The following is a 23,348-nucleotide window of genomic DNA, read 5'->3' on the forward strand; positions in this document are numbered from 1 at the left end:
GTCTTTGTCATTGCAACATGCAATATGTCTGAACGTTGAATTACCTTTCATTTTGATTTGCAGTTCTCCCAGGAGAATCTCCAGCTCTCCTTCGACTACACACATGTCCTGGAAATCACATCTTAATCAGTTGCACAATATGACACACTGCACCTGCTTCTCTCCCCACTGTGAGCTGCTAATTAGCAATGGTGTTGAAGTGCTGTTAGACTCTAGTCTACATTCACACGTTTGGGTATTTATTTAAAGTCATACTTCTGCCCTGGCTCATCAGTGTCTCTACATGGCATGCATATGTTAAGAGAATGTATTTCTTCCTATCGCTGAGGAGATCAGTAACCCCTTTTTTATACTTACATCAGATCTGGAACTTCTAGGGCAAACTATGAAGGCTGAACAGTATCTTTCAGCATTTTATTACATTTTATTTATTCGTTTTTATTTGTTTGTTGTTTGTTGTTGCACATGGAAACCCAAAATGTTTTAAATGTTAACCCAAAGTTACCAAATTACACAGACCTTAAAAGCATTTTTGTCAAAGAGACAATATCCTAAAAGGACCGTGATGTAACATAAGCTGAAATGCCTTCTCCAAAGAAATTTCATTTGTGGTAGCTGAATGATCTCTGTCTAAGTGTGTCTTGGTCCTGCTCTTAGCTGGGATGTGAACCATCTGGTTCAGTTAACCACTAACTACCCTTAGCCAGATTGTGTAGGAATCCCTCACGTGGACGCTTGTTTAGTCAAACAGTAGCACTTCTTTGACCTTCCCTGGCCTGTCGGCGCCATCTTTTGCGCTTCTATAAGTTTTAATGGCTGTGTTGTTTTTGTTGCAGGACAGAAGATTAATGAGTGGAAGAACATGACCTGTGGAAGCTAACGTCTATAGATCTGCTTTGAGATGTCTGCTAGTGTTTTAGGCAGGAAACAGTCGCGCATGCATGCATGCCTGACCATCACGGCCGTGACCCGTACCTCCAAACTGACTCGGTGGCTCCGGTTGAGCTCCATCAGGCTCTCTCTCGAGGCTCGAGTGGACGGTGAGAGAGAGAAAGCCCGCTTCATGTTCATGGCACCCTTACACAAGCGCCACTGGATGCAGTAAGACTCATACAGCTCCTCAACCTAGACACAGAAAGGCCCAGCATTATAGCCACTGCTCCTTTGGGAAAACAATCTCTTTTTCTAGGGTTATGAGAGATTAAATGTTATTAAAAGTCATGAGACGTTTTATGATTTGTATTTCTGAATAGTTCTTATTTCTCTTGGTATGTGTAGCTTCTCTCAATTCAACACCTTGGTTGAGTGTAATGACACACTATTTCTTTAAACTCAGAATATTGAGTTCTGGCAAGTGACAGGAAGAAAATAGACACCGGCCGGTTGTCATGGAAATTGTTACCTTGCTGATGTGGAACTCCAGTCTTCTAATATATCGCTCTAAAGCACGGATCTCCTGCCATCGTCAGAGGAAAAGGTTCATTACAAGAAATTTGAAATAATCCTCTTTCTCATGCTTATCCTCACTTTTTGACATTCACGTCAAATCAAGAACCGTTCTTGAAGCACTGATAAATTGTTTGTCTTGACATGGCTATATATATAGACATGGCTAAATACAAGTGTGAATTTTTTACCACAGAGCTTTTTAAGAGCAGCAGGGTCAGGGTGTACCTATCCAAACCACATTACATTTGAGGTGAAGGAAGAATCATGAACATTGCACAGGCCAGAATATCGAGTTCCTCAAATCTTGTTCCTAAGAACATGTTTTGCCTTCTCTTGTATAGAATTACTCAAATAGATCCTAGAGTTTATTGAAGATGATTGCCCTTAATGAAGCTCCTTTCTATCTGGCAAAGAGTTTGCAATGAATGGTTGAGGTTTTAGGAAACGAGAAGACTTCAAAACAGTGTCTTACCTTTTCTAAATCATACAGGAAAGCCTGAAGAGACAGGAATAGAAAACATTAGACTGGAAATTGGAAAAATGGCTGCTATGTTCTTAAGCCAATTAACTAGTGCATAAGCAAAGTGAAGTCTTGAACACATGCAAATGTGCACATGGTAGGCTATTACACATACCGATTTTTGTGGGTTCAGACATTGTTCTCATTGTACTGACACCAAGGAATAAATACAGGCTGAGATTTAGGGTTATGATTAGAAAGAGTTAGATGCTGTTTAGAGTAAAGAGATATGCTTGGCATTTGTGCGAGGTTTGGGCTGAGATTCGGTTTTGGTCAAGGTTCTTGATGGTTTGACTTGCTATTTTTTGCTTGTTAAAGGCTATTTGACGTTTCTTCTTAAGAAACGAACTGTAGTCTACATTATCAGATATGTACTTCTATGGTTTTAAGATGTATTTGTGATAAATGTTTATAGTGCCTCCCAAAGATGATTAGGTTTCTGATGATAATCTAAATGAATAACGGACTGTCTAAATATCTAGTGACAGTGTCGACATAAGAGTGACATGACACTGTCATGAACGTGTCATAAACAAGTCATAAACGTTTATGACATAATGCTTCTTTCATTAAGTTTCTTTCGGTTTTTGTCATAACAAGTTGGGGTTAGGATTAGGGTTAGGGTTAGGGTTAGAGTTAGGGTTAGGGTTAGGGTTAGGATTAGGGTTAGAGGTCAGGATTAGGGTTAGGGTTAGGGTTCATGTGTCATGACAGTGTCATGTCACTCTTATGTCGATACTGTCAAATAAAGTGTTACCAAATATCTATATAACAAATTAACTAACTATGTGTGCACACATCACAGTGAACCACTGTTGTGTCTTCAGTAAAGTACTCTTTGCAACACACACATGTAGAATTGATGGCTCTGTGAGGGCCTGCTCACCAATCTGGAGTTCCTCTTAGTATCCCTCTGCTGGGATGACAGGAAGTCCAGCTCGGTCTGATGGCACTCTAGGTACTCCCTACAAGCACAGCGCAGAAACAAATTCAATTACCATGACAACTCTCTGCAGACCGCACAATGCTGCTGCAGTTGAAGGACGTGTGTGTGTGTGTGGGTGTGTGTGTGGGTGTGTGTGTGTGTGTGTGCGTGCGTGTGTTTTTGAAAATAGAAACATAACTGCTTTGTTCCATAACAGCAATAAATGTGTCTGTGTTAGACTCTGTGGAATACAAACTTCAATTTAGTAGTGCACAAACTCGACTCATTGTTTCAGATCATTAAAACGGCAAAAACGAGAGAAAAAAAACTATGCATGGTAGAGTCATTAGACTCACTTTAGACCTTTCCGTAAGGCCTGGAAGATCTTGTCCACCTGCTCTGGCTGCTGACCCCAGATGTTGCTGTTGATTCGGCTGGTCATCCTGGGAGATTTCCCTGACAGCGCTTTGGTCCTGAGCGAGCTACGCACGGAGTGGACCCTGCAGAGTACAGCATGCGTAGGAAAGGAGCAGATGAACCATTGAAGCGTCTGCTAAATATCAGTCATCTTTACTATGACCTTGACCTTCACTTTGACCTTGACCTTTACCATACCCTGTTCCTCAGTCTCAGCCTTGTGTTTATTCTGCTGATTGGGTTCATTTGTGTTCATTCTTTTTTAGAGGAATAGTCCATTTCAATTGTACACTGGATGTCATTTAACATCCCCTATATGCCATTATAAGGCTTCTTAACATAATTACACAGTATCACAGAGTATTTGACTGAGTCTTTGTCTCACTGAAATGAACATAACAACTAAGGGAAATAACAGACAATTGAAAGGTGAAATAGCCTGAGCTTGGAAGAGGAAGCATATTCCACATTTTTGACCTTGAGATCATCGTATAACATTTGACCCCTCTCTGTTAATCACGTTTGTGTGGGAGGAGTAGATCATTTGGTTCCTGGCTTAAATTTCCCAGTGTAATCATAATGTTATTTCTTCCCTCAGATAAGTCAATGTTTCATTGATGTAAACCGTAGCTCCTCATATTTAAAGTTAGTTGTATTGCTTTCTAATAGGTTTTGCTGTGAAATCATATGAAATCATCAACATGACTCAAGCAGATTGAAGCAGGATGTAGAGAATAGTGTGGGGGTGGAGTGGGGGTGGAGGAGTGAGCTCATGTTATGGAACGTGACTGGGTGACATTGTTTATGTGAACCTGAAGACACAGTCCAGTGGGGTAGTGGTTCCCACTGGGGACTCACGCTAGCAGCTGCAAGGCTTGCATAAGTGATGCTGAAGGGTCATACCCTGCCTCTCTACACACAAACTCTCTCTCTCTCTGTCTTTCTCTCTGCTCCCCCTTCCTCTGTCTCTCCAACTAACTCTTTCTTTAATGTCCACTACCCCCCTTCCCGACTTTAACACACACACACACACACACACACACACACACACACACACACACACACACACACACACACACACTCCAGAGTAACAAAAACTCTCCACAAGATGAATGTTGATTAATCCCCACACTCAACACAGTCACGCATGCATTCCTCTCTGTCCTGTACTATGTGTGCTGTAGTATATATATCCCCCACATTCCCTATGGAGCCAACCTTAAGGCAAATTAACACAAAGGCATTTACATTGTCATACAGCAGGATCTTATATCCAAAGCAACATGCAGTGCAGAGAAAACACATGCAAAGTCAGGCTGTCAGTGTGTTTGAGATGTGCATCCCTGACCCTGGAGCCCGTTGGGGTTCCTTTGCTTGCTTTTGCATTGCTTAAACATATTTAATGGCTTTCTCTTACAATAGACATTCTGCACTTTGCTGTTACATGGCCTGTAATGGGAATGCAAACCATAACAAGCTAATCTACAAAAGCCTCGTATACTCCAAGAGTCTCCAAGTTCATTCTGTTTCTTGGCCAACATCAGGATCACATTGTGTTTATAGATAACAGAAGAGGCCTGTTGAGTTCTCCGTAGTTGGGGTAGATAATCTAAGGTCAATTTGACACAGTTAAGGAGATCTGTTGTTGTCATCCAGAAACATACACCATTTTAGATTATGAGGTGGCTTACGTACTGTGTATTGTGTTTTTCAAAGGACACACCCTTCACATGAGGCTGCTTATCTATTATTGGTGCTACAATAGTGACTATAAAGTAGTCAAATAGTCAAATAGATCTCATCCACATTATATTAAATAGTCAAATAAATCTCATCCACATTATATTAAACAGTCAAATAGATCTCATCCACATTATATTAAATGGTCACATAGTAATGATGAGGGTCATGATGAGATCTCATCCACATTATTTTGTTTTTGTTTGAAAACGAGTTCATCTTCATCCAAAATTATCTGTGTCCAAACTACATGGCAAAAAATACTGTGAATACGTACAGTATGCAAAGTAGATGTGGGGTGATGGGAAGAGGGCTGCTCACTAAGGGCCAGATGTACTAACGCTTTTGCGCCCACTTCAGGCGTATTTGTTTCGCAACGTGCGTGTAAAATCATTGCGAGGTATGTACAAACAGGCCGCAAAGATGTCAAAGCGCAAACTGCTGTCGCGGGGGCTGAAAAGGGCGCATTGCGTTTTTCGTGTCATGCATATGCATTCATAGGAGGATCCAGCGAAAAGTGGGAGTTTAGTGTAAAGAGATGGGAGGGGAAGCATAAATAGCGCCTAATTATGTATTCCAAGGTATGTACAAAGACTGCTCGTGAAAGCGCACGTCTATTCTGCGCCTAAATACTTCCGCCTTGTAAAAGCAGGTGTTAATCCAAATTGCAGTTCAATGCGTCAATAAGAGAACCTTTCAAAGACAACAGAATCGCCATTTAGAAGACCAGTTTTTTAAGTAGTAGGCCTACTATCAAAAGCAACCTTAACTTTCGTTGGCCTTTCGAATGTCTTAGTGTAACGGATGCCAGCTAGCTTAGCTGTGCTTGTGGAATGTTGGTAAACCACACTCGACGCCTCAATAGTGCTGCTGGCATGCGAGCTAGTCGCCTAGGCTATTGGCTCAATTGTTAGCGCGCTCGCCTCCCGATCCGAGTGGTGCTATTCGCGGGCTCGAGTCCGGGCGTGTGCAGGGCTGAATCGCGTAGGTTCCACACAACGCAGGTTACATTATACTTTCACTTTCACATCATTATGACCGCCGCTAGCGAAGCTAGCGAAGCGGTCATATAGGGATTGTCAAAGTTTTTTTTTTTTTTTTTTTTTTTTTTTTTTTTTCCCGTCATCTACTTCCTGAAATTTTGGTCAACGATACCCGGGGCACCGAAACACCAGGGCACATGAAATTTGGTGGGTATGTAGCCCCACTAGACTTTTACGGAAAAATTTCGTTTGGTCCCCGGGGGCCACTCCCCCTCCGCGCTGGGCCCCCCGAAACCCAAAAAATGCAGTTTTTCCTCAATAACTACCTGAACCGTGGCACCGAGGATGAAGACATTTTTATGGTATGTTGGTCTCAAGGGCCCACATCAACTTAGCCCATAATCACTCATTTGTGATTTGCACCCCCCCGGTAAAAAATGAAAATGCAATATCATTCTGCTTTAATCGCCCCTCTCTTCAGTAAAGACGTTCAGAACTGCACCAAATTTTATGTGTATGATTAACCTGACATTCTCTGGGGGTATGCCAAGTTTCGTAGAATTTCATCCATGGGGGGGTCTAAAAAATTAAGTTATGTGTACATTTAGTGACTCTACACTCATTGGCCTGTAGATGGTGGTGCACACATATACACATGCACACACACACACAGGCACCCACATACTATCGGTATTAGAACGGCCGATACATAATTACAAATTCAGTAGGATTAAAAGAAAACCAAAATAAATATTCATCATCATCATCATGGCTGCATTTCCAGTATTGGCGATAAGTAGTCGTTTGTCCACTAGATGGCGCATCGTTGCAGTGAGACGTAATTTTGTTGGAAGTTAATCTTAAATGGGTTGGAAAGACACTATGCTTCCTACAAGGACAAGACTGTAGGCTACAGTAGTTTAACGTTACCGCAGAGAACGTCTAAGGGTAGGATGATTTCTGCATGACATGTAATTCCCATTTCCTCTTGAAGCCGAAATAAATCTGAGAATGTTTATCGGACATGCTTGTTTTTTACTGCAGGTAGGCTACGTTAATCCTATCAATAGCAGAACGTAGGTAAAATAATGTTACCGTTAGCATGGTTGAGTGATGGAGGCCAATTTGATTATTGATGTATTTGTAGAAAACCATAAATGCGTTTATAAGCTACCAAGCAAATCGATAACAGCACTAATTGTATCTTTCGACTGTCATCTCATTTGCTTATGACCATAACCTAGGCTACTAACAGGAGCTAAGTGAGTTAGCCACAACACGTTCGCTACGTGATGGTTTTTAATGGAAAATATATAGGCTACCTGAAAGATAACCTGTCTATGATCCCGTGATGATCTACAATCTCCATTTAAACCAGATGTTTTAGAGCGCACGTTGAGATGTATTCAGGGCAGGGCTGTACCTACACATATTTGTTGCACGTGCTACAAAAATCATTCTTTGCGATGAATGATTTAGTACCAACGTTACAAGGGTCAGATACAGTTTTGCCTATGGCTATTCCGTGAGACTGAGGCGCTTTTTGTTTGTTCGAAGTGCGTGTTTAGGGTGTGAGAGGGGAGTCGATGTGCTTTGATTCCAGCTTGGTAGTTGTAGTCTATGCGATTAAAAAAACACGTGTGTGTGAAGTATCCAAACAATGATAACGCTTTCATTATGGCTGCTTTAGCCACAGACCTTGAGCTACTGTACAGTGGGTTGGGTTCCGTTTAGAAGTGTCCACTTCATTCGCCCTTTCCGTGATTCACAGCTACGTGAAATGTATTACTACTGATATGCAAAACTATTAACTGGTAAGAGGTGGCAGCTTGATACTGTAAGGTGTAAGCCATTGGTTCCAACGGAGATTTTATTTGGGTCGCCAGCATAGCCCAGCGACAATTTGTGTTGTGTAATAGGCCTAGCATAGGGCCTACCTTATATAGCTTATAGTTTGTTAACAGTCACGGTTTTGTCATAACTCCCTCTATGCCTTTTTGCATTTAGAATAGCTCTAAAACCGGGGGGCGAACACGTCGCAGGGGGGGCGCCAGTGCGTGGATATCTCAATCGCAAAATTAAACAATATTTCTATCGGGCGCCTACCATGGACTAGGCTGGGTGAAAATCAAAAGATTGCGTCAAAAGATTGAGCTTAACCATTGACCTCATGGTTGCAAAATGCAAGGGAACATGAATCAGCATATTATTTGCACAAACAATAACGGAGAGTAGCTCTTCAACTTTGCCCGTTAAAATGTGTATGAACAGTCTCGCAACGCATTTCATGAAGGCCCTTTGGACATGTCAGTTATTTGCACCACTGGGAAAAACGGCATTTTGTTTTAGACTACTGGTATTTCATTTGTGCATTGACAATAAAGCTGAATATCATTTGAACTAGATGACTAAACTTATGCATATGTAGAAGAAGAAACATTCACAAAAATCCATGACATGACCTCTCTTCTTGATAGCTGTTGAAAACTGCATGGAACTGACAGGGATTGTTTTGTTTAATAATAAATAAATAAATAAATACATTATGCTGCTACCTTCTGCTTTTCCCAAATACAATGTAGCCTACAGGTGTACCTTTCATCAGTCCAGTGGAATGGATGGACTGTGATGAACTGCCCTACTTGTGATTGTTTAGAGATTTTAAAGGTTTTATAACAATGTTACAGATTTTTTGGCCCAGAAACAAATCTATTCACCTTTGCAGCGCCAGTAGGCTACTTTGTGTGCGGAATGTGTGCAAACACACATTTCAAACAAGCATACACAAAAGTTTCAAGAGTGGGGAATGGAGTAGAAGATGGAGACAAATTCATTAATATGATTTATTTTCGCGGAATGGATGTGCAGGACTGAGCGGCGGTCATATTTTGTACCGCTACGCGGTACATCTAGTTAAATTAAACTTTCCTACTTGCTAGATTTCAATCTCCCATAGCCTACGTACACAAATAGTTTGAGTAGAACCACTGATCTTCATTATCTCTCTGCTTTTTGACATCGTATCATGTATTTCATGATCTCTAAACGTATTCTTTTTAATGTTGTCATCAGTTAACTTCATTCAACTGCGCTTGTATGTAGGCTCTGCCATTCAGTTGTGGACGTTCGTAAATTGCGTTTATGGGCGGAGAAAGGCAGAGAAAGGCAGTTTACACTAAGGGTTGAACGATTGATAAATAGGCTACAACTGAAACTTGGGTCAGACAGCGTTCGTAATCTGCGGTTTGTCCATGACGCTGATAACGATACGTTCGCAAATGTATGTACATCTGGCCCTGAGTACACAAAGATGTTATAATGTGCGGGGTGTGTGTAGGTGTGTTACCTGCGTCTACCGCTCACCGAGCCGTAGCCGGTGAAGGAGCGACTCCTCTGTACCATGCCGGTCTGTGCAGGGAACTCAAACCGCAACTTCACAGACATGCCCTCTCCCCCTGAGGACACACACACACACACACACACACACAGAAGATACATTAAAATCCAAGAAAGATATTCAAGAGCATTAGCACTTCAAACACATTCCAAGCACATCTCACACATAAATGTAAGCAATATGACCTCAGGGAAAAGGATACTCTCTTTCTCACCACAGTCAGCATTCACATGTACACAGACACACCGACATGGACACACACACACACACACACACGTCCTCTGGAAAAAAAATTGAGAAATAGCCAACACACTTTTCCATGACATTCACTTTTTTTGAGATGCACCTGTATATCTCAAAGTGTCACATCTTGACTCTCACTCACTTGGGAGGGCCCTTCACCTATTATTTCCCTCTCTTCTCCTAACTCTTTCAACACAAGTCTAAATAACCAATAAATTACCAAATAACCGAATATCAAGCGGTTGGGTCCTATATCTGAACAACATAACCGGACATTTGGAACTCTGAACTTAGCTGGCTCTTACACTATTTCCCTCAGACAGTATGTAAATGAGCTCATGTCTGAACGAAGCTTATGCGGAGATTCTGTCCATGTGTTCAACCATGTTCAACCTGTTCAATCACGCAAAGATTCTGACCATGTGCGTCGGCGTCGTTCACACATAATGTTCGCATGTAAGCATCATATCTGAATCTCCTGAAGGGTCGGACATCTGTTTGACAAAGATTTGCATATAGTGCGGAGGACATGTCTGAAAGCAGCTATAATCGTTGTTCAGGTCAGGTGAATTAAGATCAGAGGCAGAAATGAGCTTAATGGTGTTTCAAGCCCCTACCGTCGACTTCAAGGCAGTGCTGCGACCGTCGTCTTCAAGGCACCTAACCCTAACCCTTGCCTAACCCTAGTGCCTTCCATGCAGTGCTGGCTGGAAGACGACGTTGGGGGCTTCAAACACCATAAAACCAGAAAGGAACAAGGTGTCAAGTTTAGGCTATTTATTTTGGACAATTGATTTGTGGGTATTGAAGTTTATGTGAGCTGCGTGAGGTAGTCTACTGCGTTGCATTATTAGTTTAGAACACACTCCCCGATAGGTGAGTCGAGTCTCGTTTTGACATGTCAGAGGTATCTGCAACTACGTGTCACGTGACAGTGCGTTGAGGCAAGGATAATTGTCTTGTCGGCTATTTTTTATAAATGAAACGAAACTTGAAGAAAGAAATACAGAGGACATGACCTCTGTGTCCTCTATGGTAGTTACGGCCATGCACACACACACACACACACACACACACACACACACGGTTATGTGTGTATACATAACACTCAGACAAATGCAAAAGCCCCTCAGCCCCTCTCACCATATGTACCCCACACAGCATAAAAGCACCCAGGGTGACAAGCCACCCTGTTTTCTCTGGTGAAGAATGTCTCTGGCTTTGTCCTCCTCTTCTTCATGCCATATTTTCTTCCCCCTTTTGTTATTTTACTCCCCGCTTGGACGCATTCCTTACCAGCCACATGTGTGCCCAATCTATCCCCCCCCCACCCCTCCGCACAGTACAGCTCTCTGTCAGGGCAGGGTCAGTGTCAGTCTGTGTGTGTGTGTGTGTGTATGTGTGTGTGTGTGTGTGTGTGTGTGTGTGTGTGTGTGTGAAGGAAACACACGTTTGAACTACGCTGCCACTCTCCTCTGACTTTTCCCCTCTCCCCCTCGTTTGTTTCAGCCAGCACGGAGGCAAGCGGTGGCCTCTGTAGGCCGCAGCTGTCAGCACTGCTGTACTGAATAAGGAGAGCAGTGTGTGTGTGTGTGTGTGTGTGTGTGTGTGTGTGTGTGCGTGTGTGTGTGCGTGTGTGTGTGTGTGTGCAGATGTCTTGATTGCGAATGCAGAAGCATCCTCTCTGGTCCTCTGCCTCTGTCTTTTTGTTGAGTTGTAACTCACGTCCTGCTTCCTACAGAAGGAAGAGAGAGGCCTCCAGGTAGTGGTGGTGGTGGTGGTGGGGAGTTGGCTCAGAGGATGGATGGTGCTCTGTGCCATTGGAGTGTGTGTGTGTATGTGTGTGTGTGTGTGTGTGTGTGTGTGTGTGTCTGTGAAATGCAGGTATAGAGGCTCTTTCCACTTACTCATATGTACAAGACAAGTACATCTGAGGTCTTGGACTGCAAATGCACATTTCTTCTTGGATTTCTTGTATTGGTTGGGGACTTCCCACAGCGGCCAAACCTCTCAATCACACGTAAGTACACACATCCAACAACCTAGCTGAACTATTTCAGTGCATCAGGGTGCACTGCACCCATCACAGTAACTCTGCACAAACCATTAGAACTGCAGTAAAAAGTCACTAGTGAGTTGACTACCACACAGTTCTGTACAGCATACTACTACATCCCTGCAGACATGGACAGATTTTAAACACATGCTCCACTGTATACAGTGCCTAAGCACAGCAATGACTGACAAACAGAAAGAGGCTCACCACCATATGGCAACTGGAAATTCCCCTTGTCATCGTTTTGAGGAGTGCACTTACACAAATGAGGGGCTCCAGACAGGACGCGTTATGCCCATGAAGAGGTAAACACTAAACAGCTCTCTTTCCATGTGTTCAGGGAGACAGAGAGAGAGAGAGAGAGAGAGAGAGGAGAACCATGCAGATAAATATTTATGTCCAAACACATGTTAGCAGGAGAAATCATTATGACAGCCCTGAACGCTGGACCCCCACATGGAAACACACAATGCAACATACATACAAGCCCAGTGTTACGCACAGAGGAACCCCTGTTACATGGCTTTAAATGATCCTTGGGCAATATTGATTCCCTATTAGTTTTTTTCTCAGCAATCAAAAGTTTACAGCCTTGGAATGTTTTTATGGGTCATACGTATTCAGGTCATGTGTATGTCATTGACTGCGGAGTGAAGTTAGTCTGGGTATTTTTTAGTGGGTTCCCAAATAAAGGACCACTATTTCACTTGACCTGACTTGAGTTTGCTGGATCATTACTGAACTCTCTTGACATCAATATGCAGTACAAAGAATATAAAAGTGTCTGTCATTATTCTGTTCTCCCGATGCAATGTCCTGAATAGCCATGGCCTTGAAAGAAGAAATTTTGCCTCCTTTTCCCTCAATAGAGGAAAGAGTGGACGAGATTCCACTATTCTTAATAGATTGTTTTGAAGAAACACTCCGATCATCTGAAAACTGTTAGCAACCCACACAACGTGAGCTTGTGCTTCTGACAGATAAGCAAACAAGTCTGGTGTGCCTGTGAGGCTGTCAACAAGAAATGAGTCCTCCTCTCTACACTCCATCAACAATCTCTGAACACACAACACACGATGCATCTACAAACACAACGCTGTGCGTGTGTGTTTTCAGATCACAGCGTTTGCAGCTTTGTTTTCTTTCACAAAGTGAAGCAAGTTAATGCTGTTGTGTATCTGACAGAGGAAGGGATGGTTTATATTTAAGTGGTGTGAAGGAGGCCATGTGCCCAAGCACTGACTGGAGTTCCTCAAGCAATTTGAATCTGGTCACTGTGTTAAATTAGACTCCCTGGGCCCAGCATGACAAGCACTGCAGCTTAAGAATCCAGGCCAGTTGAAATATTAGCACAGGAATCGAGTCCAAGTTGATTTTTTTTTTTTTTAAATACAACAGAACTTTTTTGGCAGATCTCCAAAATCCTGTTGAGTGAGTAAGTGTGTGTGTGTGTGTGTGTGTGTGTGTGTGTGTGTGTGTGTGTGTGTGTGTGTGTGTGTGTGTGTGTTTGGCTCCTTGTAACAAAGAGGTGAGGGCAAGGCTAAGAGTTGCAGATGTAATTCATTTCAACAGCTACATGTTTTCCATTTCCAAACAGTTCTCCACTCATTTTCCAAATCATAGTGTAATAATGTGTGGTTGTTGACACTCAGCAATAACTGTTATCATCCACGGTGTGAATATTATCAGGCAACATCCAATCATCAAGGCAAGATCCCTGTTTGCAAACTGTGAACTCTATCCACAGCTCAAAGTGCAGTGGACACCACTAAGTGATGTTTGATGACTATTAAAGTGCCTGATTAGATCAGATGCTCTCAAACGAACATCAGATATTGGCTTTGTTTGCTACATTCAGGGCTTTGTTTGTCAGGCAACTGGCAACAAAACATGTTAGTGATAGCAGGTAGCTTTAGTTTATCTCATTAATAGAAGAGGATTATGGGTAGAAGGGTAATCAACTTAGCTAAGCTTCTTTACAAGGGCTCTAAGTCACTGCCCAAGATACTCCAGTGCACAGATCTCCCACCGTGCTTGCTGGCAGCATGTCGTGGTATCATGACAGCTCAGTGTTTGAGTTTAGATATTGACTGCTGTGATCTTCCTTTCCCTTCCCGTCCTTGGCTTTCTCCCCAACCTCATTTGCAATGCATGACTCTGGAATAAAGTGTCCACCATGTTTAATGGATTGTTCTCTTTGGCACATGTCAGTGTTTGCTTTTGTGTTGCTCAGGTCACCATTTGGGGAGGGGAGGGTAGGGGGTAGTGCTTCTCTCTCATACTGCCATAAGGTATTTCAGGCATAGTTTTCACTGAGGAGAGAGAGAGACAGAGAGAGAGAGAGAGAGAGAGAGGCCCCCGAGTGAGGGTTAGTCATGAATGAACTCCAGCGTGGCATGCCCCTGAGCTGGACCCCACTCGTCTGGAGCCACGCCATGGATGACGGACAACGAAGGAGCCCAATCTCATAAACATCACAAAGTGCTGTTTCACCACCACCACCATACACCACCACCACTACACATCTCCTGAAGCCCGCTGCATAACCTGAAAGGGCCTCTGCAGTGAATTCATCACGCAGAAAGACAAACACTGGAGGTGTCCATGACTGAAATCTGAAATAGATCACAAGGTTCCATTGTTCATACTAATTCTATTGGCATGGACATAAGGGCCATGTGTGTTTGGTGTTGTTACCGGTGAATGACAGGCTTGATGTGATTTTTTAAGATTAATAACTTGAGCTGTTCAATCTAAACAATGCAGGCGGTCAAACACCAATATGAACGTCTGCAGAATTTAGCTAGTCGGTTTTTTAACCTGTCTGGGTTCTCCAGGTCTACTGTGAAACATTCCCATTTTATGGCTGCTAATAAAACATGTATAAGTCTGTGGTTCTCTGGTAGTTACGTGTGTAAAACCAGCCAAAACAAATGTACAAATCCCTTTTTGTCTGGCAAGTGGAGCTCTTGCCCACCTTGGTCAGGCTTATTCTACAATTTAAAGGGCACCAGTTAAGCCTTGAATGTGGTTCATCTTTAGTCTGTAAAAAGCACAGAACTACTGGTGCATAGAATGGTGCATGCATGGCAATGATTTCTGAAAACACTGTGTGCTTGGGGGTCTTTAAAAGACATTAACTTTAGCGTACATTGGGGGTAAGGGGAGCACGTTAATCTTTTGGCTCATGGCACGCCAGCGCTACGGCTTCCCAGGGCTGGCCCTCTATCAGGCGCAGCGGATGACAGAAACATGCCTTCGCCGATGCCGGCACGGAAAAGCTCGTTTGCTGAGACACTGGGGGCGGAAGTGGGGTCAGAGGCAGCTCTGGAGGAAATGGACATTCGGAGTGTAAGCATTTTTTTTCGACGGTCAGCAAAACAGCATTGCTTTAGAGTAGTGAGCCATAAGAGTGCTCTTGTGTTGGCTGTTACTTAGTTCTTGAGTTCTGTGTGATTCTGTATTGTGAACTAACTTACACTTAATAAAACAAATGCTATGATATTGTCTGTGTGCTAGAAAATAGAGCAAAGGTTAGTAATGACCATCCAGTGATCTAACTCAATGGGAATGAATTCAGATGTAGTGTAAAACAACACTCAAAGGGACTGGCTAAAAGCAGTGACACATGGCTGTTTCACGTGACTTTGTGTGGGGTTCAGAGGCCTTGAGTCTCTCGTAATGCGAATGATATATGATCAACATGTGTGTGTATGTGTGTGTGTGTGTGTGTGTGTGTTTATGTATGTGTGTGTGTGTGTTTATGTATGTGTGTGTGTGTGTGTTTGTATGCTCATCTGTTGAGTAACAGTACATTTGCGCTCGCCTGACTGAGTGTGTTTTACGTTTAAGTCTAAGGAGAGAAATCACACATCTCCACACAGCTCCACAGAGAGGGGGGTGTAAATCACTGTGAGGTAAGCAGTAATGAGTAGGACCACCAACCCCCCGTCCACAATGGGACCCAAAGGAGTCTGTGGACCTAAACATACCCCTCAATCTCTTTCTTTCTCTCGCTTTCACAAACGCACACAGACACACACACACACACACACACACACACACACACACACACACACACATTTTAGATGTCATAGGTCTGTCGTAAATAGGGTTGGGTATCGTTTCAATTTGAACGATTCCGATTCCAATTCCGATTTCTTATTTCGATTCCGGTTCCTAACGATTCTCGATTCCGATTTTTTTTAAAGGCAGGGTCAAAAAAAGTTTAGGATATTTTAAATGAGCTAGCTAACCAACGGTCTTTCTCAGGGTATCTGCACATTTTCCAAGTGCAAATTTAAAGACTTTTAAGACCTTTTCAAGACATCTAAATGAAAATTAAGACTATACCACGGCAAAAAGATATATAAAACTGTTTAATGCAATAGTTTTTTTTTCCTACTAATTTTAACCCCCACCCCATTTTGGATGTCTACAGAAGTTACCAAAAATATTTTGGCGAAAGAAAATAATTGTGTGTGAATTACCTTCACAGCTATAAATGCCCAATTTTAGGGTCTGGACTGCTTGCTTTTGAAGCTGGCTGTACTGTACATATTTGGTTTTGCTTACTGCTGAGGCTGTTCTTCACCTGTGTCTGTAGTAGCCTAGGGCTACTTGCCAAAGACATGTGCACTGGACTGGATTCCCTTAAATATTTTTTTCAAAGTTAACTAAGCTATTTACATATTTTAATAAGCCTACTTTATATAATTTACTATGTGCATCTATTGTCCATATGCAGCACAGCAAATTAAAGTTAATCCACTACTTTACATTTTGCATACCAGTTGTATCTAAACCAACCAAAGCTTGACTGAAACATTGTAAAACCATTGACTTGTTTTAAATTAATTAAGAGACAGGTCCTCTTCGCATGATCCTGCTGAAAACTGCTGGTTTCATCTCAAGCACGCACATTATGAACGCACGTATTTGTATGTAGCAGTCGCCGACATTCAAAACATATGCGGTTATATTTAACAACTTTTGCTAAGTAGGCCTAGCCTACTGGGAAACGCTGGCAAGCAAGCTGCTGGCAGATATTACAGGTAGGCTATTATAACTTAGACAGATATTTTCTTCCCTAGGCTAGGCCAGCAACACACGCTGGAAAGATGCAAACAGATCAACTTAACATACCGGTATACAGTATTTCCTCCTGATTGCGAAGCACTGCACATAATTTCACCAGCAGTCTTCGCGTCCATACACAGTAAAAAATGGGGTGTTAATATTTCAGAGTAAAGTTATTTAAACCCAGATGGAGTATTTTCAACATTTTGGAGAGTAAAGTTGCTCTATCAGTGGAGTTAAAAGTAAGAGTAAAATTCTGCAGACATGCAGTGAAAAATTCAACTCTACAGAGTGATGAATAGGTTACCCCCCGCCACTCTGCTGCTGTAGGCCAACTACCGAGGCTGAAGGACGACTGCGAAGGAGTAGCCAACTGATATTGTCAGGTAAGTAATGTTAACATTTCTGTGTTGTGAACAACAAACCGGTCTTTTTTCAAATGTACATAGGCTATTTTTTTTGTTGTGTTAGTTGCAAGCAACCATCTCTATCGTTATGTCGACGATTTCCATATGGCGGTAACGGTAACTCCCCACCTTGTAAATTAGTGAGTTCGTTAACGTTATCAGCTGGCAAATTGGGCATTAGTTCAAATGTTCGACACATCAGTTCAGACCAAGGTTTTCCCCGCATTGAGGTAAGAAATAGGCCTACTGTCCGTTTTCTAGAGCTAAGCATAGGTAACGTTAATGTTAACTTAATCAGCTCGTTTGAAGCCGCTAACGTTACGTTGGCAGTCTGAAGATAGATTGTGCTTGTCATGGTGTAACGACAAGGGAATGTAGGCTAGCTTACTATAAGCAAGCTAGCATCCAGTAACTCTTTTCTGTCTTTCTTTATGGTGGATGTTGTTAGTGTTGCAATATTTTCATCAATGAAGTTGGTAAGAATGGTAAATGCTTAAAACAGCGTTAGCTCAGTCGCTAACAACACAACCTTTATAAGATTTTAGCTTTTGTTCGTTAACGTTAACGTTAGTTTCCCAACACTATTCTATTCTAGCGTTTTCATGCTGGTAACTTTACTGTTAGCATACTATTGGCTCATAGTTAATGTTAGTGTTATAAAACGATAACTTAGTTCACTGATTGCATGATGGGTTCGTTTAACGTGGCTTAACCATTTTAACTGTTACTGTTTACAGAAACCAGAGCGAATTGAAATAGCTAATGAATGAGCTAGCTAGCTCACTTCACCCAATTTGCTGCGGAGTATAAATTATTCAACCAGCACGACTTTGCCTTCTGTAACCTTTGTAGTTACAGTGTACTCTATTTTGCATAGAAAAACGAATAGGTAACTCTCTTAGTTGAACTAGCTTAAATTATGATTTTTGATATATATTTTTACCTCTATCAACAGGTGCACAATGCTTTTGCGTGTTCAGTTCAGGGGAGAGCAAAAATATGTGAAGCTGTCTGAACCAACATTTGATGCTTTCTTGAAAGAAGGTGAGTAGGCTACATTAGATTAAAGCAATATCTCACTCTATTGCAAGAGTACAGCATTAACCTATTATATTACGAGAACTAGTTAACTTTGTCTTTAAACATTTTTGTGAATACATGAGGCTAACTTAAATAATTGTTATTTGACCTTTGGTTCTTGCAAGAAGGAAAAACATGGGGATCACCATCATTTAATTATTTCCCTTTTTCTTTTTTTTTGAACCAGTTTGCCTAAAATTCAACATACCAGAGAGCAGACAGCCAGACATTAAGGTGTATGACCAGTCTGACACAGAAGTTGACTCAGGGGTTTTTGAAGAAGTATTGAAGCAATCACCTGGAACCTTTCGTATCATTCTAGGCGATGAAGGACTTGGTACTCATTCAGACAATTTCGAAATGTGTTTATTTAGTTTAAAGGCTGGAATGAGAACATTTATCGTCTTAAAAATAACAGCCTCATGTAATATATTTCTATGTTTTATACAAATTAACAGCTGCCTCTCAATCATCATGCTTAGTAACATCTGATGACACCGTCGTTCAGAATTTCTCTCTGTGTGACCCTAATGAAGAAGCAGCCGCTGGTGAACAAAGCCATCCTAAAAGGCCATGCCGAATAAACTATAAGGCAAAAACGGTAGGTAGTGGAAATTGCTGCTAAGTCCAGTCTGAATGTTGTATCATATCATGGGAAGTGTTTTTTAAATAACTATTTTCAGTGTTACATATGGTTTTAAAATGACTAAAATTGCATTTTATTCCACCTAAAGTTGATTGAAGAAATTCTAACATCAAAGCCTGGTGGTGAACTCATTATGCAAAAAACAAATCTTTGACAGATGCCACCAGAAGACAGATGATTAACATACTTGCTGCTGAGATGACAGAAACACATGGGTAAGCATTACATGTAGATGGGCTGAAAGAAACATTGTTATTATTTACAGTAACAGTAATGTAAATTGGGTTGTACAATATCAATTGAAAGATGTTATCTTTGAATTCATATGCTAGGACATCACCCCCCTAAAGTGTCGGAGTGACTTATGCCCAGGGGATAGTCGCCTTGTTTCCCTATCTGGAAGACCCATACTCACAACATGATATGTAAGTATAAGGGCCATTGCAACATTATGCACGTATTCACTCTCTGAACTGTTGTAGTACTCTTTTGTGTGTAATGTATTTATAATCACATAGGAGCATTACTACGATCCGAAGAGTGGTTCTGGATACCTTGCATGGCGATTAAAGACCTTACAAACAAAAACTGCAGAGGAAAGATGCGCTTCAGTCAGCAAATCTCCAAAAGGTATGTTTACTGATCAGTAACAATGATGTTGGTGATTTGTGGATTGTGCAGAAAGTCTTTGACATTGTATTTTGTCTTAAGTTGGTGGGCCAGGCCATGGTCGACAACCCTTCACCTTTGACAAAGTGCCATCTGATGAGGATGTGGAAGCAGCTATTAGTGTTTTGAGACACTCTGCTGATGAAGACACTGTCCATGAGATGATGAAAACGACCTTCATTTATCGGCAAGCAATGGTCAATGATGAAAACAAATCATCAGATGTCTTATTGGTCTTTCCACGATTTCTGGACACACCAGGACTGGTACGACATCTCAGTTCGCTGCATCACTAATATATCCAATGCAGCATCAGTTATCACTCATCACTCATGTCTATGTGTGTTGCATTGCAGGTGGAACAAGATTTCAGACTTCTGTTTGGTGAGACCACAGCCAACAAATTCTTAGAGAGGTGGCCAACCACTTTCAAAGCAAAAGTAATAAAGGAGAGCCATGGACTTGTACCCACCACAGAACTCTTGGACTTGATGCACAATGCTGAGTCAGCTGCGCAAGTTGAGAATGGTAAGAATCAAACCTTTTTACTTCATATTGTTGATTATGTAGGTCTGCAGTACACATTTTGGTAATTGTGCAAGTTGATAATTGAATACTATTATGGCATAATGTTAATCAGATGTTTCTTTACTTATTTGTAGGCTGGGACAGTGACATGTCTGCCATCTTGCTGCTGCTACATCTGCTACCACCATCTGCACAAGGTCGAAAGAGTCTGGGAAAGATGTCTGCATCTCAAGCTATAGATCAGCTCATCAGATTTCAAAAGGTATGCTTGGCAGTTGTTAAAATATATATTTCCTATCACTTCAATCTCATGCACAGTTTGAGGTGATCTGAATTATTGTTAGAGATTAGTTACTAAAACAATTCTGTTGAATTTATTTTGTTGTAGGTTGGAACCAGTGTGCAGCAGCATCTAGACAACATCACCCAAAGTACTCAGCCCTACCTTCTCGCCCAGGGATCCACACAGAGCAGCATTCACTCCTACTTCGTTGTGATTGACAAGCATGCGCTTCAATGCAAGGCAACAGGTTCAGTGGGAGCTTTTGACGAACTCTTTAAAGCCCATTATGTGTCTTTGGTATGTCGTACAGTTCTTCCTTGAGCAGCTTTTACACTTTTGTGCAAACAACTATCTATACCATTGATCTGGGGGAAACAAAGGAGACTCCAAGAGTTGTCAAGTTGCGTGCAAGAATTGTGCGTTAGTTGATGTTTCTTTGCAAGCACAAAAAAAAAATCGAAAGTGACCAAGGAAGTCCTTGTCTTTTCTTTGGTAAGCATTGTGTAGTATTTTATTTTTAAGTGTTATTATTTTTGTTTTTATAGACAAAGCAAGAGGGCAATGTGTTTGCAATGTGAATTCACATATTTACAATAAATGCTGGTGCTGTCATCTTGTGTTTTTGTTTTTCTCTTTTCATTAGATATTAGTTCATTATTGTAATTCAGTAACACCACATCATAAGATTTACATTAAAAATAACACTGTAGAGAAATTAAAAGTAAATATTATTACACTTTAAAGTGTGTTTTTTTTTAAGTAAATTTGTAGTTAAATTAACTCTATAAAGTGTAATCACATTACTCTTAACAGTGTAATTCGACTACAGTGTTAAATATTTTTACACAGGTCATTGTTGATTTTTACACAATATTGAGTAGAATTAACTCTGAAAATCTTACACTGGCTACAGAGTAAATTTTACACTAGTTTAGGGTGGGACCAAATGTTATCTGACACAGAGTTAAATTCAACTCTTAAAGAGTAAAATTAACACTTCTGTTTTTACTGTGTAGTTTGTGAAACGATGCTGCGTCCGAGCAAAGACTTTAGATGCCAAGCGCAACTCCAAAAAGGAGAACAAATAAACGTCCGGCTTGAGGCTGCGCCGGACAGGGCTTTTAAAACCCATATGTCCGGCCTAAATTCGAACATATGGCCAACCTATCGCTAACTGGCTTACCAACTCTTTCTCCCGCTCATTCTACCGTAGGCTCCCTCATTCCACGTAGGCTACCCTGTCTATCTCTCAGGCCTCAGCTACACCACGAAAACGCCAGGCATATTATTTTGTACATAGGCCTACTGTATTATTACCGTTTTCACACCTTTAACCAAACCCGTGAAAAACATCTTCACTCTGTAACCACTACACTTCCTCCCGTAGCCTAATAGCCTATCACGTATACAATTGCGTTTTAAATACACGAAACTGGATGGAGACATCACTCGCTCTCTTGCACTCGCTGGCGGTCCCATTCGCACATTTAATACCTCTCTTTCGAAAATTCAGTTGTAGCCTATTTAAGACTTTTTAAGGATCCTCGGGAATGCTTTCTGAATGAAATAGTCTGACCTTCTCCATGAATTTTAATTCTATTAACTATGCGCTTCTTCGTTGGTGTTCAGACGTTTCTTCTTCCTGTCGGCAGACTGGGAATCGAAAGTAGGAATCGAAATTTAAACTTTTGAACGATTCCGGGAAAATCGCAAAGATAGTCCCGGTTCCAACCAATACTCGATATTCGATACCCAAGCCTAGTCGTAAAGGCCAGACCAGGACTATGAATGCATTGTAAGTCTAGGCATTAATTTCACACTACAAACCAGCGTAATGCAGAAACCTTTAGACTGTCTCAAAAGTGTTCCAGAGGGTTTGGTGAATGGTCAGAATGCTTTCCCCAGATGCTGCCTCTACTTGGAAACTGTTGTGATCTGGGTTTGACACACGCTCTGATTTATGATACACTTTTCCCAGTAATCAATTCCTAACCACTGTCATAAACTTCAAAACTTTATCACTTTCAAATGTTTTGTGCCTTCCACGTCAAGATTGTTTTGGTTCACCTTTATGACTTTTTTTTTTACCGCATTTAAGGTAGAGGTTGAAATGATGTTTAAATGTTTCGTGAATTCTTCATCACACAAAAGAGTTAAAAAAGGTTTTCATCAATCTCACAAATGACTTGGAGTGAATGTAAGACACAACTCTCTTCAAAGCACAGACATCATTTGTATCTACGAGTGAAGAATGATGACTGTGGATGAAAGCCAGCGCCCAGAGCCAAGTACAGCGAGAATCCTCGGTCAAACAATGGGAAGAGTGAGAAGACTTGGGTTTGTAATGCTAAACAGAGAAGACCCTGTTTGACTAATGATCCCATGCTCTCCCCGTTTCTCCGGCACCTCTGTGCCCAAAGATATGTGAATCTGTTTTAAAGTCGTATTAGTTTGCTTTCCTTGGCTTCCAGCAGGGAGCATTTCTTACACTCGCTTTGACTCTAACCAAGAAGCAGGTTGCAGAGAACATAACAAAGTTCAGCACATAATCTATTCACCCTATCCATACCCGTGCATTAAATGAACACTACAACAAAGCTGATCTTGAATGCCTTGCAACCCTCTTGACAAATGATGTTCATAAACTGCGTTTAGAAAAATTCAGATTGAAGTGTGTTCTCTCATTTGGCTGTTTTTGCTGCAAGTGCAAATTGACTATTTAAGCCTGCACAGATCCACCCAAAACACTGTTCCTTGGGGGATGACAGATTTGTGTAAATATGAAAGCCTTCAACGAATGTCAGGCCAAATCTCCTTCATTAAGACAGGAAATGCTTTGCATGGACGGGAGGCTGGCCGACTCTAACCAAGTTTGATTCAGCATTCTGAACAAAACAATTGTTAAACAGAGTCTCTATAATCACGT

General features: G+C 41.5%; 2 protein-coding genes across 12 annotated transcripts in view; one reads left to right on the top strand and one right to left on the bottom strand.

Annotated features, from left to right (window-relative positions):
- ripor3 (RIPOR family member 3) overlaps positions 1-23,348 on the bottom strand; it is a 39,848-nt gene that overhangs the window by 11,958 nt on the left and 4,542 nt on the right. The window contains exons 2-9 of one of the 4 annotated variants that reach the window (XM_076268942.1): positions 11,992-12,054; positions 9,381-9,489; positions 3,251-3,394; positions 2,856-2,934; positions 1,922-1,945; positions 1,403-1,456; positions 976-1,125; positions 45-108 (exon numbers count right to left, since the gene is read on the bottom strand). In XM_076268942.1, the coding sequence (XP_076125057.1) occupies positions 45-108; positions 976-1,125; positions 1,403-1,456; positions 1,922-1,945; positions 2,856-2,934; positions 3,251-3,394; positions 9,381-9,478 (613 nt within the window). In that variant the 5' untranslated portion in view covers positions 9,479-9,489; positions 11,992-12,054. Of the gene's footprint in view, positions 1-44; positions 109-975; positions 1,126-1,402; positions 1,457-1,921; positions 1,946-2,855; positions 2,935-3,250; positions 3,395-9,380; positions 9,490-11,937; positions 12,055-23,348 lie in introns of all 4 variants that reach the window. The other 3 variants (XM_076268941.1, XM_076268943.1, XM_076268944.1) reach the window with 3 other exon arrangements.
- LOC143103802 (uncharacterized) lies at positions 16,949-21,034 on the top strand. Of its 8 annotated transcripts, none has more exons than XM_076267623.1 (11): positions 16,949-17,195; positions 18,172-18,260; positions 18,484-18,633; positions 18,755-18,897; positions 19,031-19,157; positions 19,275-19,367; positions 19,461-19,572; positions 19,654-19,877; positions 19,968-20,139; positions 20,274-20,401; positions 20,528-21,034. In XM_076267623.1, exons 8-11 carry the CDS (start codon positions 19,773-19,775, stop codon positions 20,741-20,743), a joined length of 621 nt encoding a protein of 206 aa, XP_076123738.1. In that variant the 5' UTR covers positions 16,949-17,195; positions 18,172-18,260; positions 18,484-18,633; positions 18,755-18,897; positions 19,031-19,157; positions 19,275-19,367; positions 19,461-19,572; positions 19,654-19,772; the 3' UTR covers positions 20,744-21,034. The 8 variants fall into 8 exon arrangements, with proteins under 8 accessions (XP_076123738.1, XP_076123743.1, XP_076123744.1 ...); XM_076267628.1 differs by having other exon boundaries at positions 19,100-19,157; XM_076267629.1 differs by having other exon boundaries at positions 18,779-18,897.

The sequence above is a fragment of the Alosa pseudoharengus genome, unplaced genomic scaffold, assembly GCF_046254945.1.
Source record: "Alosa pseudoharengus isolate Yale_2024_CS ecotype anadromous, Long Island Sound unplaced genomic scaffold, YU_APseudo_1.1 YU_APseudo_1.1_scf_5, whole genome shotgun sequence".
Lineage (NCBI taxonomy): Eukaryota > Metazoa > Chordata > Actinopteri > Clupeiformes > Clupeidae > Alosa > Alosa pseudoharengus.

Coding starts and splice junctions, on each gene's coding strand:
- LOC143103802 (XM_076267623.1), top strand. CDS start 19,773: ATGATGAAAACGACCTTCATTTATCGGCAAGCAATGGTCAATGATGAA. Junction 20,140..20,273: donor AGCTGCGCAAGTTGAGAATG/GTAAGAATCAAA, acceptor ACTTATTTGTAG/GCTGGGACAGTGACATGTCT. Junction 20,402..20,527: donor AGCTCATCAGATTTCAAAAG/GTATGCTTGGCA, acceptor ATTTTGTTGTAG/GTTGGAACCAGTGTGCAGCA.